Source organism: Anopheles darlingi, chromosome 3, assembly GCF_943734745.1.
Source record: "Anopheles darlingi chromosome 3, idAnoDarlMG_H_01, whole genome shotgun sequence".
NCBI classification, from domain to species: Eukaryota; Metazoa; Arthropoda; class Insecta; order Diptera; family Culicidae; genus Anopheles; species Anopheles darlingi.
In genome coordinates this window covers 43295939-43308438 of record NC_064875.1, presented here as the reverse complement: position 1 = coordinate 43308438, position 12500 = coordinate 43295939, and the positions used below count along the sequence as shown (strand labels likewise).

General features: G+C 40.2%; 2 protein-coding genes across 4 annotated transcripts in view; both read left to right on the top strand.

Annotated features, from left to right (window-relative positions):
* The window catches only part of LOC125957547 (transcription factor Sp9-like), a 4759-nt gene extending 4614 nt beyond the window's left edge, over positions 1-145 (top strand). Inside the window, exon 1 of the mRNA XM_049690329.1 lies at positions 1-145. This exon is cut by the window's left edge and continues 4614 nt beyond it. The gene's annotated coding sequence lies outside the window, so the exon portion shown is untranslated.
* The window catches only part of LOC125957523 (longitudinals lacking protein-like), a 57269-nt gene extending 46198 nt beyond the window's left edge, over positions 1-11071 (top strand). For 2 of the 3 annotated variants that reach the window (XM_049690286.1, XM_049690285.1), the window contains exons 7-8: positions 4100-4759; positions 6976-11071. In XM_049690286.1, the coding sequence (XP_049546243.1) occupies positions 4100-4759; positions 6976-8498 (2183 nt within the window). In that variant the 3' untranslated portion in view covers positions 8499-11071. The remainder of the gene's footprint in view (positions 1-4099; positions 4760-6975) is intronic. The other variant, XM_049690287.1, reaches the window with a different exon arrangement.
* Positions 11072-12500: the final 1429 nt, after the last annotated feature.

Here is a 12500-nt window from a genome sequence, read left to right as displayed (position 1 = left end):
AACTTCTAGTGTTGCTGATCGCATCCACGCTGATCGCGGCTGTGTTGAGTGTTTGTTGTGTTCTTCGTGTGTGTGTTGTGTGTGTGTGTTTTTGTTGGGCGCGAAAGTTATTGTTGAACATGGTTCCTCCGAATTCGTTTCTTATGCACAGGTAGTAGCTCTTTGGCATCATCTTTGGCATCGGCCGGTGGTACACTAACAGCCGGTGGAACTGCCGGGGAAATGGCCATAGTAGCTGCTGCGGCGGCGGCAGCGGCAGCAGCAGTCTCGACTAACAGCAACGGTGGTGGTACTGCGCATTGCCGTGTCCGGGGAGGACGTGGCGCAGGCAGCATTACTCACATAGATGATGGACGGCGAAGCTTAATACAGTTAAATGACTTTCTGTACAACGTAAAGTTTTCCGATTTATCTAAATTTCTAAACGCTGATGGGCGATACCAGTGTCCACGGCGAAGCTGTGATAAGAATTATAAGGACGCTAGTTCCCTGCAGCGCCATATCAGGTAAGCACACACATACACAAGCTTGAGTGGCTAAAATATATTTTTCTTTTTTAATATTATTGACACATTCTTGGTGTCCAATTTTTTCGCATTGAATAGAGACACTTATTTTTACTCTACTAAATATTTTTAATCGCCCTTTTCCACCTTCCATTCCCGACAGATATGAATGTGGAGGAATGAAAAAGTTTCGATGCGTCATGTGCGGGAAAGCTTTTTCACAAGGATCGCACCTTAAAAGACACCTAGAGTCGGGTGTGTGCATCAAGTACTATTTCTAGCAGAGGCGAGAAGCTGCTGCTGCCGAGCACCACCGGCATCGTCCACCGCATGTCGACCTTTAGACCTGATTTGAAGATATTTTGCTAACGAAATGTAGATAATTTCTGAACGATCGTCCTTTGGTTCTTCGGTGTTACTTGCTTCTCCCATGAGTGACCATCGCGTTGAAATATCCCTTTCAGATCATTTGTCTCTTAGGAAAATTTTAGGTGTGTTAGGAAGGAGCGTACAGTAGTTTGATATGAACCCTCGAGGTTAACTTTTAAGTAATAAGTTCGTATTGTTTTGAGGCCTCGATAATTAACATATCACCGTTACATCACATGGTAAAATGGTATCTGACCGAGTTGCGCACACGGTGGAGGAGGATAAATGGGGATCTCCGTGTGTACAAGAATGAGGTGAACGAACGGTTTCTTTTTGTTCGGAATTTGAGATAAAAAATTGTTATCTATTGTTAAAAAGTTGTAGTTAATGTGGTGGTAAAATGTTTACCCAATGTGATTATGTAATGAAAGATACGATCTGGCTAGTGTTGTAAGGTATATATGTATGTTCGAAGGTGCCAAAACGACGATGGCAAAGATCGTTTTGCTGTCCTTATTAGATCATCATAGACACACACACACACCCAGACACATACACCACAACCACGATGCTATGTCTACTATGCAAGCAAGACTAAGCAAAAATACGCTTCTGATGATGATCCCTTGCAATGAGAGATTACAATGGAGATATGTAATATAACCCAGTAGAATGTGTGATATTTATATAAAAAAAACGACAAAAACAAACCTCATGGCACCACACTTCGTTTGAAGAGGAGATGCGATTAATATTTGTTATTGTTGTTGTTGTTTTAAAGAAATTATAGAATCAATTAACACAGAATTTAATCAAAACAGGACAGGGCAACACTGGCAGCCGAAAAGTTTTATGTTTCTGACAGATGCTCTTGTGCAATCTACGAAGTCGTACAGTAGTGAGCAGAAATAGATCGAAGTGTGCAACAAAGTGTGATGCAGCGAGATAGTCGTGTTGAACGGTAAATACAGGAATGCAGTTAAAACTGCCGAAAAGAAAACGAAAACGTATCGTATCAAGTAAATATGTTTGACAACATTCGACATCATTGTTTTGTAAATATGTACTAAGATGGACGAACCAATTTTCTACCTTTTTCTCCTTTTACTTTCCTGACTTGTTACTAGTACTGCTAGTTAGATATGTTTCTTTTCAAATCCTCAATACTTTCAATAGCGCCATAATGTCGACGTTGGTCTCGCTGTCTCTCTTTAGCGATTCAGCCAATGTAATATGTAAGGTATCAGGGTTTGTATGTACTTAGTGGAGTCATCTCTACTACACATTAGCTCTTTGCTTGATTGTCCTGTTTGGTTGGATGTGCAAAAAGATAGAATGAGATTTAGTTTAAATATTAACAAAAATTTTTCTTTTTTTTTCTCGTTTCCGGTTTCTTTGTGGCTGCTCTGATCAATGATTTATTCCAGAAGAGTCCATCGAGATGCTGGAACAGAGTTCCTGTTCCTCGATGATACTGGAGTACCTTGCGCGAGAAGAACACACGGAGCAAGATCATCTGCTTATGACCAACCGGGAACTTTCGTCAACAGTGTCCGTCACCTTCGACAGTACTTTAGACGAGGACTATCTCAATTCGGAGATACTGACCAGGAAAATAACTGTAGAGGGAGCTGATCGTGAAAAAAGTGCAATCGTAGGGAAAGAGCCACTCACTCACTCGCGGCACACTTGCCCGCAGTGTAGCAAGGTATACTCGCTATCACGCAACCTGCGACGGCATTGCCGTTTAGAGTGCGGACAGGAGCCAGCCTACATCTGTGAAATCTGTAGTAAACGCTTTAAGCGTAACAACCAACTACAACGTCATATTCGATTGCTCCATCCTTGTTAGATCTGTGAAAGGATGTCTCTTCTACATCCTCTCTGACAGTGTCTGATGTTGTTGCATGCGTTGGCGGGGTACAGTGATTCGGCTCCTAGCAGCTGCCCTTCGACAGTGACTGGCAATATTTGGTGCGTGTTCGTTCTGGTTCTTTGTTTGGGTGCGACATGTTCATCCATTCCTATGAAAATAAATTGAAATGAAAATATTCGCTTCCGGAGTCGGCTTGCTCTGCTTTGCGTTTATATATGTCCTATGAATCCTTTGAATGTGCTGCACCAAAAAAAAAACCAATTGATTGCGCATTGTTCATAGACATTCATAGGCGCTATATACAGCATTCTTCATCACCTTACTATTCACCATCGCGCGGTTCTTTTACTATCCGTTTGCTGATCATCTCCTTCTTGTATCTATCTATGCCAGTTCACTAATGGTCGCGCTAGACCAGTAGTAGAGTCATTCATCCTCCAAATTATAAAAGTGCTAATGGTTCAAGTGTTGTGGAAACAGAGAAAGCTGAAACTGCTTCAATGAGTACTTTCGTTGTATCATATATACCATAGCGAGATGACTAGCTAGGCAACAATGGCAAAGAATGGCTCCAATTGAAAAGTATTATGTACATATGTAGAGCTCCTAGCCTAGTCTCTGTATAAATATATTCATGATTATTAATAACTCTCAATCATAACACTTCATACTAGGTATGCTTGCGGGTATAGGTTCACAAAAATCAATCATCTATTAAAATCAATTGTTCTGTGCCATTTCGTTATTGACGGCTGGATAGATCGTGGGCGATTCTCTTTTTGGCTTGGTGGTGACTTCTCCTTTCTACCCGAAAACAAACGAATACTGCCTAATCTCATTTCGGCTTTAAAGATTTGTCCATTGATTGTATTTATTGTTCTCCGATAATTTAGCTTATTTTCACTATTGCTGATTTCTATAATAAATTGCGCGCTACATCATGCATCATGTAATTTTCACGTTAATTTTTTTTCAGTGCTGGGCACTAAAATATCATTTCATTTCAATGTGTATGTGCTAGTTCATAAATAGTTCTATGTCTGAAAAACACAAAACTACTATTTAACGTGTTGTGTGCCATTGCAATAAGCGATGGTAGGTGTTCAATAATGTTATGTTATGGCATGTGCTACAAAGAAGAACCAACAACGACACGATGTGGTATCATTGCAACAATGGGTAGTCCCGCTACAAACACAAACAATCCGCCACATACACATCTTCATTTCTGCCAAAGATCCAAAATTGCACCGAGTAGTGTTGGTTAGCGTAGTAGTGTAACCGGTGTCTAAGGGGTTCGAGAAATCATATTCGCTAACATGTGCTATCCTTTTCCGTTTCGTTTCAGGCAAACGTAAAGTGGTTGTAGTCAGACAGAGATTAAGTGGATTGAATACCGGAGGCAATCGGTCCTCGTTGAGTGGTACTGGTACCAGTTTGAGCGGCAAAAAAATAAAAACCATTACAGTGACCACATCGGAGCCCGCCCTTTTGTTGCAAGAGGATGAGGTGGCGATCTTGAATCAACAGAATAAACGCCAGCTGCAGATAGAGCGCCGTGCGTTGGTTGAAGAAACCGTGTCCTCGATAATCCCGGAAACGGAAACACAAACGACCAATGTCGTCTCCGGCGGTGATGTAGCGACACTGATAACGCATGCGACACCGATCGTGTTAAATGAGTGTTTGCTGGAAAGCAAAAACATTGTCGTCACTAAGAAAGACAACAACTACATTCTTTTCACGGCCGCTCCAGAAACATCGTCGGAATCGGCAGCCACAACAGTAACCGCTTCAGGATCGTTGATGTTACCCGTGAGGCGCTTTAATACGACAAGTGGAGCTACGTTACTGGCCACTGGCGGTAGTTTATCTACTGGCACCTCGAACACAGTGCAGTTTGATACGGTGCAAATAGAAGATCTACTGAAGAAGGACAAAATTATAAAGCAAACGGAGCTGCATCCCGATGGTACCACGGCCACCACGTACATTTTCGATGAGTGCGGTAATGCAAACAAAAAATAATCTTTGAATCATCCTCCCCCCTCTTTCATGAGTCTCTTACGCTATCTGAATATTGTGCTTGTGATCGGTGGCGTTACACTACAGAAGACAACACAGCCAATTTTCACTCCACACACCTTACACATCATGCTTCACAAATTTGTTTTTCTCTGTTTCCATTACATGTTATTTCACTGCAATGTATTCTTGGCAGAGCTGTGCAAAATAACATTCCAGCGTAAGCTCTCAGCTCAGTCCAACGTCTGTTGCATAACATACAACCAAGCACATTTGACATCATTTATGGTTTTTTTGTTATAAATCATGTTTCATATGGTTTACCTCCAAGTTGATTTGATTATTGGTTGTTTTGTTTTCGAACTTCTACTCCGATTCTGTAATATAAAACAACTGAACTCTCTGAGTCATGCTGTTATAGATTCTGCAGCCATCATGTTGGTATGATATGTGCAATGACAAAGCATTTTTGCTGTCAATTTTGTAGGTGATGATAAAGTAATACTAGTTCCAATTGCACAATGAGTATTGTGCTAAAGCATTATCATTCAACTTAAAAGAGTCACCAAGAGTTTCGAATATCACGTGACAACAAATGGAAAACCGTGAGATTTTTACAAAATTCACTTTTTTTCTAGTCATATTCGCTCGTTTTGAGTTAAGATATGGCATAACTGGTACTTTAGATTAGAATCTATCTATTTCTACTAATATCTGGTGGTTTCTTCGGTTCGCCTACGTCTGTCGTTTTATTTCACAACACTGGTCGTGGTTTGGTTTCTTGTTTTTCTCTCCTGTTTCTGTGCTTAATCGAGATAATCGTTCATCGTTGTGATAAAATAAAATATGACTTCATCGTGGTTGTGGATTATTTTCTCTCCTTTCTTCTCTTTTATTATATTTAATCATTTCCGAGGCATACGTTTTTGATGGGTCTTCTTCTATTTCTATGATTAATGATGGTTACGTTATTTCATGGTGTATCATTTGTTCATCATGTCGAAACACACATTTTCTCATTATTTCATCTTAAGAACGGTCTTTTCTGTTTACAACTTGCTCTACCTTACGAGTGCTATCAGCACTTGATTTTGACTGATTTAGACATGAATCATATGGTTTTCTTTTTAATTTCGTGTGATGTGTGTCATTAGTGCAATTAACCAACTTATTCTCCATTGTGATTGAGCTTGTGTGGTAATCGTACATCTGTTTGGCTATACCAACCTGCTAACTTTGAATATTGAGTGGAATTACCTCTCGATGAACGAACTGTTCTGCTGCTATTACTATAGTAACTAATATTAATATTACTACTACTATTATTACCATTAGCGTTTCTTCTTTTAATACTAGTATTACTATTTGCAATGTTTGAATCTATTTAATATGAGAGAAGTTGTAAGAATCTGCGTGAAGTGAACGCTGTGTGCTCGTGTAAGCCCAACTATGAAGATGTCCATTCAACTTTTCATTTATTATTTAGTTCTTAAAATAGATACACACAAACACACACAAAATACTCATCATCTTGCACCACTCAGTTTCACGCTATTCTACTCTCTCTCTCTCTAACGACAACCTGCACAACCGTATTTTCTTCAACAAATTTTTACGTATCAAAAAAATCAACTGCAGAGCCAATACGATCATTCCATCAATTCCTGGTGTCCTGTTGTTAATCAGAGCGGTGATGCTTAGAAATGAAAACAATTTTGCGCGTAGAAGTTGATTGAGTTGTGTGTTTAATTATGTGCAACTAACTTCTTCTACAACCGCAAAATTGTTGGACCGTTTTAGTTTTCTTTCAAAACCTTACGCCTATGATGACCTTCTACGACGTATCTCAGATGCATGACCCAGACCTTGAGAGCGGTTTCATTGAAGGCAACAAGGGTAAGGTTTTGTGTGGCCACAGTTGAACGATATCATATTCCTCACAGTATTTTTGCATAATTGCATTGTATGCGTGTGCGTGTGTGCGTGTTTGCTGCAGGATATTCGACTCTATTCTCTCCCCCCTCCCGTGTGTCAGCAACATCAAATCAAATGCTGAGCGATGGTACATTTTGCTACCAAAATGATAATAATTTTCATTTGTTTTTTTCTCTTTTCATCTCTTTTTTCCCCTTTTCTATCACAAAAAATGGTCCTCCTGTGGTCCGGAACATTTACATGGAACATCCTTCTGAATTGTAGATATTCTGCCAATCAAGACAGCAGGCGGGAGCAGTGCAGAGAGCGGCACAGTATCTTTGTCGCTTGGGGCTACTGGTATAGTTGGTAAACGGATTAACAGCGATAGCGGCTCGACAGCACTGGGCACTAGTGGGACGGCCATTGTAAACAGTGGTACTGCTGGTGGTACGACGATTTCGATTGTTAAGTTCGAATCATCCAAAGCAGCAGTGATCGGTGGTAATGTAGAAGAACCAAAGGCTGGTGGTGGTGCTGCGCCGACAAAGAAGATGACCAGCGGCACCGTTGTTGGTGCGGGGAAGCTAAGCCATCCACGCATCAAGTACTCGCGTGCTAAGAATCCGTATGCTTCCACCGGAGGTAGTTTGGTTTCGTCAACGGTAACGTTACCGATTTTGACCATTCCGACGGTACCGCACGCTTCTTCCCTCCAGGGACAGGAAACCACGCCCACAACGGCATCCACCATTGCAGTATCCGATCGTCCTTTACTCAACTTCTCGCTGTCGCGTAAACTGAATACGAGCCAGGCGCCCCAACAGCACGTAACGATTACCGGTGGTGGCGCATCAACAACCGGCTTAACCACCATTAGTGCCATACAGCAGCTGCCGGTTGTTTCGGCCAATTTGACTACTCCCCGGACAGCAGTGGCAGGAGTGGGCGGTGGTGGTACTGTTGGTAATATTACGCGCTACACAGTTAATGAATATGAAACGGCCGGATCAAACACGTCCGTTCACAGTGCAGACTTTCCGACTGGTGTCATTGACGAGCTCGATTATTCAGTGATCGACGATATCGATTTGTCGGACGAAGTGCAGACCAATTACGGTCATCTGAACGTAGTTGGTGGGCAGCAGCAACACCAACAACACCACCAGCAGCAGCAGCAACAACAACAACAACAGCAACAATCGATGCAGAATCCACCGGCCCTGGTGCCCGTCTCTTCGAGTAAAGCCTCGTCGGACGTGGAAAACAATGGATCTCAGAGTGACGAGGATGAGGATGGTGAAATGGAACACGAAGATGACGGTATGCTGATAGAGGAAGATGATGAGCATGAGCTGTCCATACCGAGGACGCTGAAGTTACGGAAATCGGATACGGGCAGCGATGGTGGATCGGCAAACACCGGTGGTAGCACTGGCAAACTGCTTAATGCTTCAATGGTCGACAGCAAGTACGGATTGCTGGCAAATACTAACATCATGAAGAATTTCGAGTACACGGTGAACGAATCTTCGGTCGTTTCCTCGGTGGTAAGTGATACGGATGACGGGGACAGCATGCGGCAGTACATCTGCCGGCACTGTGGCAAACGGTATCGCTGGAAATCGACCTTGCGGCGTCACGAAAATGTCGAGTGTGGTGGTAAGGAGGCTTCCCATCAGTGTCCTTACTGTACCTACAAAGCTAAGCAGCGGGGCAATTTAGGTGTGCACATACGGAAGCACCACGCCGAGATGCCACAGCTCGAGAGTCGTCGACGATCGAACAAGTCGCGCGATTCGATCTAAGCTGGAACCAAACTTCTTAGTACCTTGCTTTTGATATTCGTTCAACCATTGGTTTGATGCGAAGTCAAGATAGGATAGGATGGTCACTGCGCAATAACGCCGCTCAACGACAGCCATCATCATCTTTTCCCCATGTGCTGGGACACTAATCTTTCACAAAGCAGAGGGTATTTGCAAATAATGTTTCATTTCAAGCAATGAAATTAATTGATCTGGGGTTGCTGCTTTTCGAAATTTATTGTATATAGTTTCGAAGCGCAATGGCCTGCTTATATTGTTTCCCAGTTTGTATTCTCTTAGTGCTGTTTGTTTGTGTGCGTCTCATCTGTCTGTTCTCATTAATTATGTTTAAAGAGTGACATCCACGTTCCAGCATTCCGTCATGCACGGAGCGCTTTTTGGATGTTGTGTGGAAAACTCAAAGCAAGCGGTACGGGATCTCAACAATCTACAGAAGTCGAGCTTTCGGCTTGAAACTGAAATTGGGATTTGAGTTTGAATGGATCCTATGGATAGTGGTGCATGATGGAATGCTCGAACGTGGATGCCACCCTTAAAATCGAGCTTTTATGTCTGCCAAGCGGTGTTACTGTGAGGCGGTAATCTTGCTTTTTTAACATACTTTCAATTTTAACTATCCGAAGGATATTGCCATTCATTGATTGCGTTTGTTCCAGAAGCATAAAGAGCCAAATTTTAGTAACTATTCGTCTGTGTGTTTGCACTGGTCGAATGGGGTGGACAATGAGTTTTTTTTACTAGCTTAAACAAGTGGACGAATGGTAGCTAGCATTATCTTTAAAATCGTTTTCTCTGTGTAACTAGAGACTAAGAATTAAAAGGATTAAGTATTTTACAATAATTCTATCTATTGCTATGGATTAGGCATTGAGTGCTCTTGTGTGTAAGTTAAAAAGTGTTTGTGTTTGTCAGGTTCATGCTGATTTATAACCAAATCCATCCCGTCTTTGGTGTCGTAGTGCTACGTACAGAAGAGTGCGCATCTGCTTATTTCTACTGCTTATAGATTGTTTAAACACATTTTGCAATCATGTATCTTACATCTTAAAGCATCTTAAATGTTTTGGATAGGTTTTATCACACCTTATGACGCATTTAAAGTGAGCTGCTGTTTGAATATTCTACTTATCGTTATACGATACATATTTTCCAGACGAATCAATAATGTGCTTGATTCGAGTTCGCTTCATAAACAATCCCGGGAAATATTATTTTTAATTGTTAATTTTCATTTTGATTTGTGAGTATGAATCGGTATTTTCTAGTACCCTTCAGTGAGGATTCATTGCTATTTTATGACATTTATTTCACAGTAAAATGAAATATTGAAATGACTGAATCTAAAAGCGATTTACTTTCTATACCAACACATTTTACATCAAGTCAAGTCACACATCGAAAACAACAAAACATCACAAACGCAGGAGAAGATAATGGTTTCTATCAGAATTTATGATTTCTTATTTGAAGCGAATACTATCATTTCGTGGTGTTGCATTGAAAGCAAAATACATGTAAAATAAAAAACTATACAGAAAATGGGAAGAAAAAAAAATCAACATTCAACGGGATATGTAATTTCAACATCAAATGAAAGGGACAGGCAAATAGATACTATTAAGTAGTTTGGTAAAGTGTGGTGAAAATGAAATTATTTGATCAAAGATGTGCGTCGCACGTTATCGCTATCTAGTTTTATGATTGAATTCTCTTACAAGTCGTGAAATCTATGTTTAAAAGCGCACGTTTTCCTGTATAGAGTAAAATCGACATATTTTATATAAACGTATATAAATATATATAAAATGTATTCATAAAAACAAAAATGAACACACAAAAACATTGAGCCAAATATCTGTGAAGAATATGAAATACGATGAAGGCTTTTACTGCGCGAGATGCAACTGAGATAGCAGTTTAGAAGTTGAAAACAAAAAACAGGCGAATATATTTTAAATCAATAATTGTTACAAAAACGGACCGGATTGGTGACTGTAAAATGTACAATTAATCTTTAGAAGGTAAACAAGAAAAAAAACCTTAAACAGAACTCGGTTAGTTTCACTGTATGTGACAACAAACAGACATCAAACCCCACAAAAAGCGCATCTCACGACACACGAGTACAAGAACGAATTGCAGAATAGTGCAGATTATTGTAAATCCTGTAGGAAAATGTTTTCATAAGTCAAAACAAACATTTAAAAAACGAAAAACGAGTTACTAGAACAAACCATGCAGTGCTAGTTGGTTTTTTTTAATGTGTTTTATTTGCTCATAGCAAATTAAAGTTGAAAGGTTACGTTGCGAAATATCACATGTGTATGTTGTGCGATTGTTGAGAAGTCAGAATGAATGTTTTGTCGTGCCCGTGTGTGTATGTGATGTACGAGAGGATGTAAAATTCATTTGAAGATCGAATAATGTGACGATAATTTATTCAGATTTTTTTATGAATCTATAAACTGTTTTTCATGAGTTTTCTGTTCAATCGATTCTTTATTATTTTTGCAACGGCTCATTCATTCCCATACCCCAGACATTATTCATCTTAGTCAAGCCTTTTAATTTTGTCTTATGTGTCGTTAGATGATATTGGACTTGTGAATAATTTTACTAACATGTTTTTTTCCTTCTTTTTCAGGTAAAATTCTCCAGAAAGTGGATTGCTATGTAGTTTGGAATGGCGCTTGGCTGACCACAATGTCGATCAACGTATGACTGGTCTTAACAGAAACTCATCTTGGATAAAACCATGATAGAACAGTTCAGTCCACATCATCGTGATCGCATTATGGAAACAGTAGCAAACATATTTCTTTCCCAAAATGCATTATACTTAAATTCTTTGATCATAACTAAAATCTTGAAACTATCCCGACAATACTCTTGATTCCAAACATATTGCTACTGATGCTTGCAGAGCGCTTCGAAAATTCGGCTGCCGGGGAAAATGCTCCACCAGCTTGCACAACGGAGCTACTAGCATCCAGCCGGCCGTCTGAGGATTCCTGTACTTCTTCCTTAACACCACCGACATCAACACTACCACCGCCACCGCCACCACTTGATCATTCGTGGCTAGTGTGGAAGTATTTAGAAAACAAATACAGTCAATCGAAGGATAGCAAAGGTGAAAGTTTCAGCAATATTGGCCAATTGGTGCAGACATCTTCAGCAGCGATGCCTGGCTTCAGATGCCGTCGGTGTGGCAAGTTATACCGTACTAAATATACGTGGAAACGACACGAGCGAAAAGAATGTGGAGTAACGCCACAGTTTCACTGTGTGCACTGTGATTTTGTAACAAAATACAAGCATAACCTAAAAACACACGTGCGTATCAAGCATGGTGTGCCAGAGGGTTCTCATTATGATGGCTCGACGGGTGGTTTAGTAGCACTTCGAAATGATGTTTCTAATTTGGTTAGTAGCAATACCAGTAGTACATCATTGCTCCACAATACAGACTTCGAGGAGCCGATTCAACCGCATAATGATGATGAATTGTGTGGCATATCTGATGATAGTAATTGTGATTGAAATTCGCAAAACATTAGCATTTCGATAGAGCATTTAAAAACGTAGTCAAAGTGATAGTGCCTTGAAGTCATCCAAAGGAGTAGCTTCCCAGGATCAGTGTCAGTGGCAAGAGTTCCGTTGTCGAAGTAATTTTGAACTATAATACTGAACCACTAGTAGAAATTAAGATTAATTTGTTAAAATATTTTTCAAATGTTATGCAAATGAATTATTCGCATTTTTGGGTTGTTGTCACCAAGCTTACGTAGTGTGATGATTTATATGCCTATTCAAACAGGCATTTGAATATATTTGGTTTTGTTATGTTATGTTTCAGTTTTTAAACCAATAGCATACTTCCAACAAAATGGAGCTGCTGACGTACATTGTGGAATCGTATTAGTTCAACTTGGAGTGATGCCCAATGTTTATTCTTGTAGTATCAACACACTTGTTTAA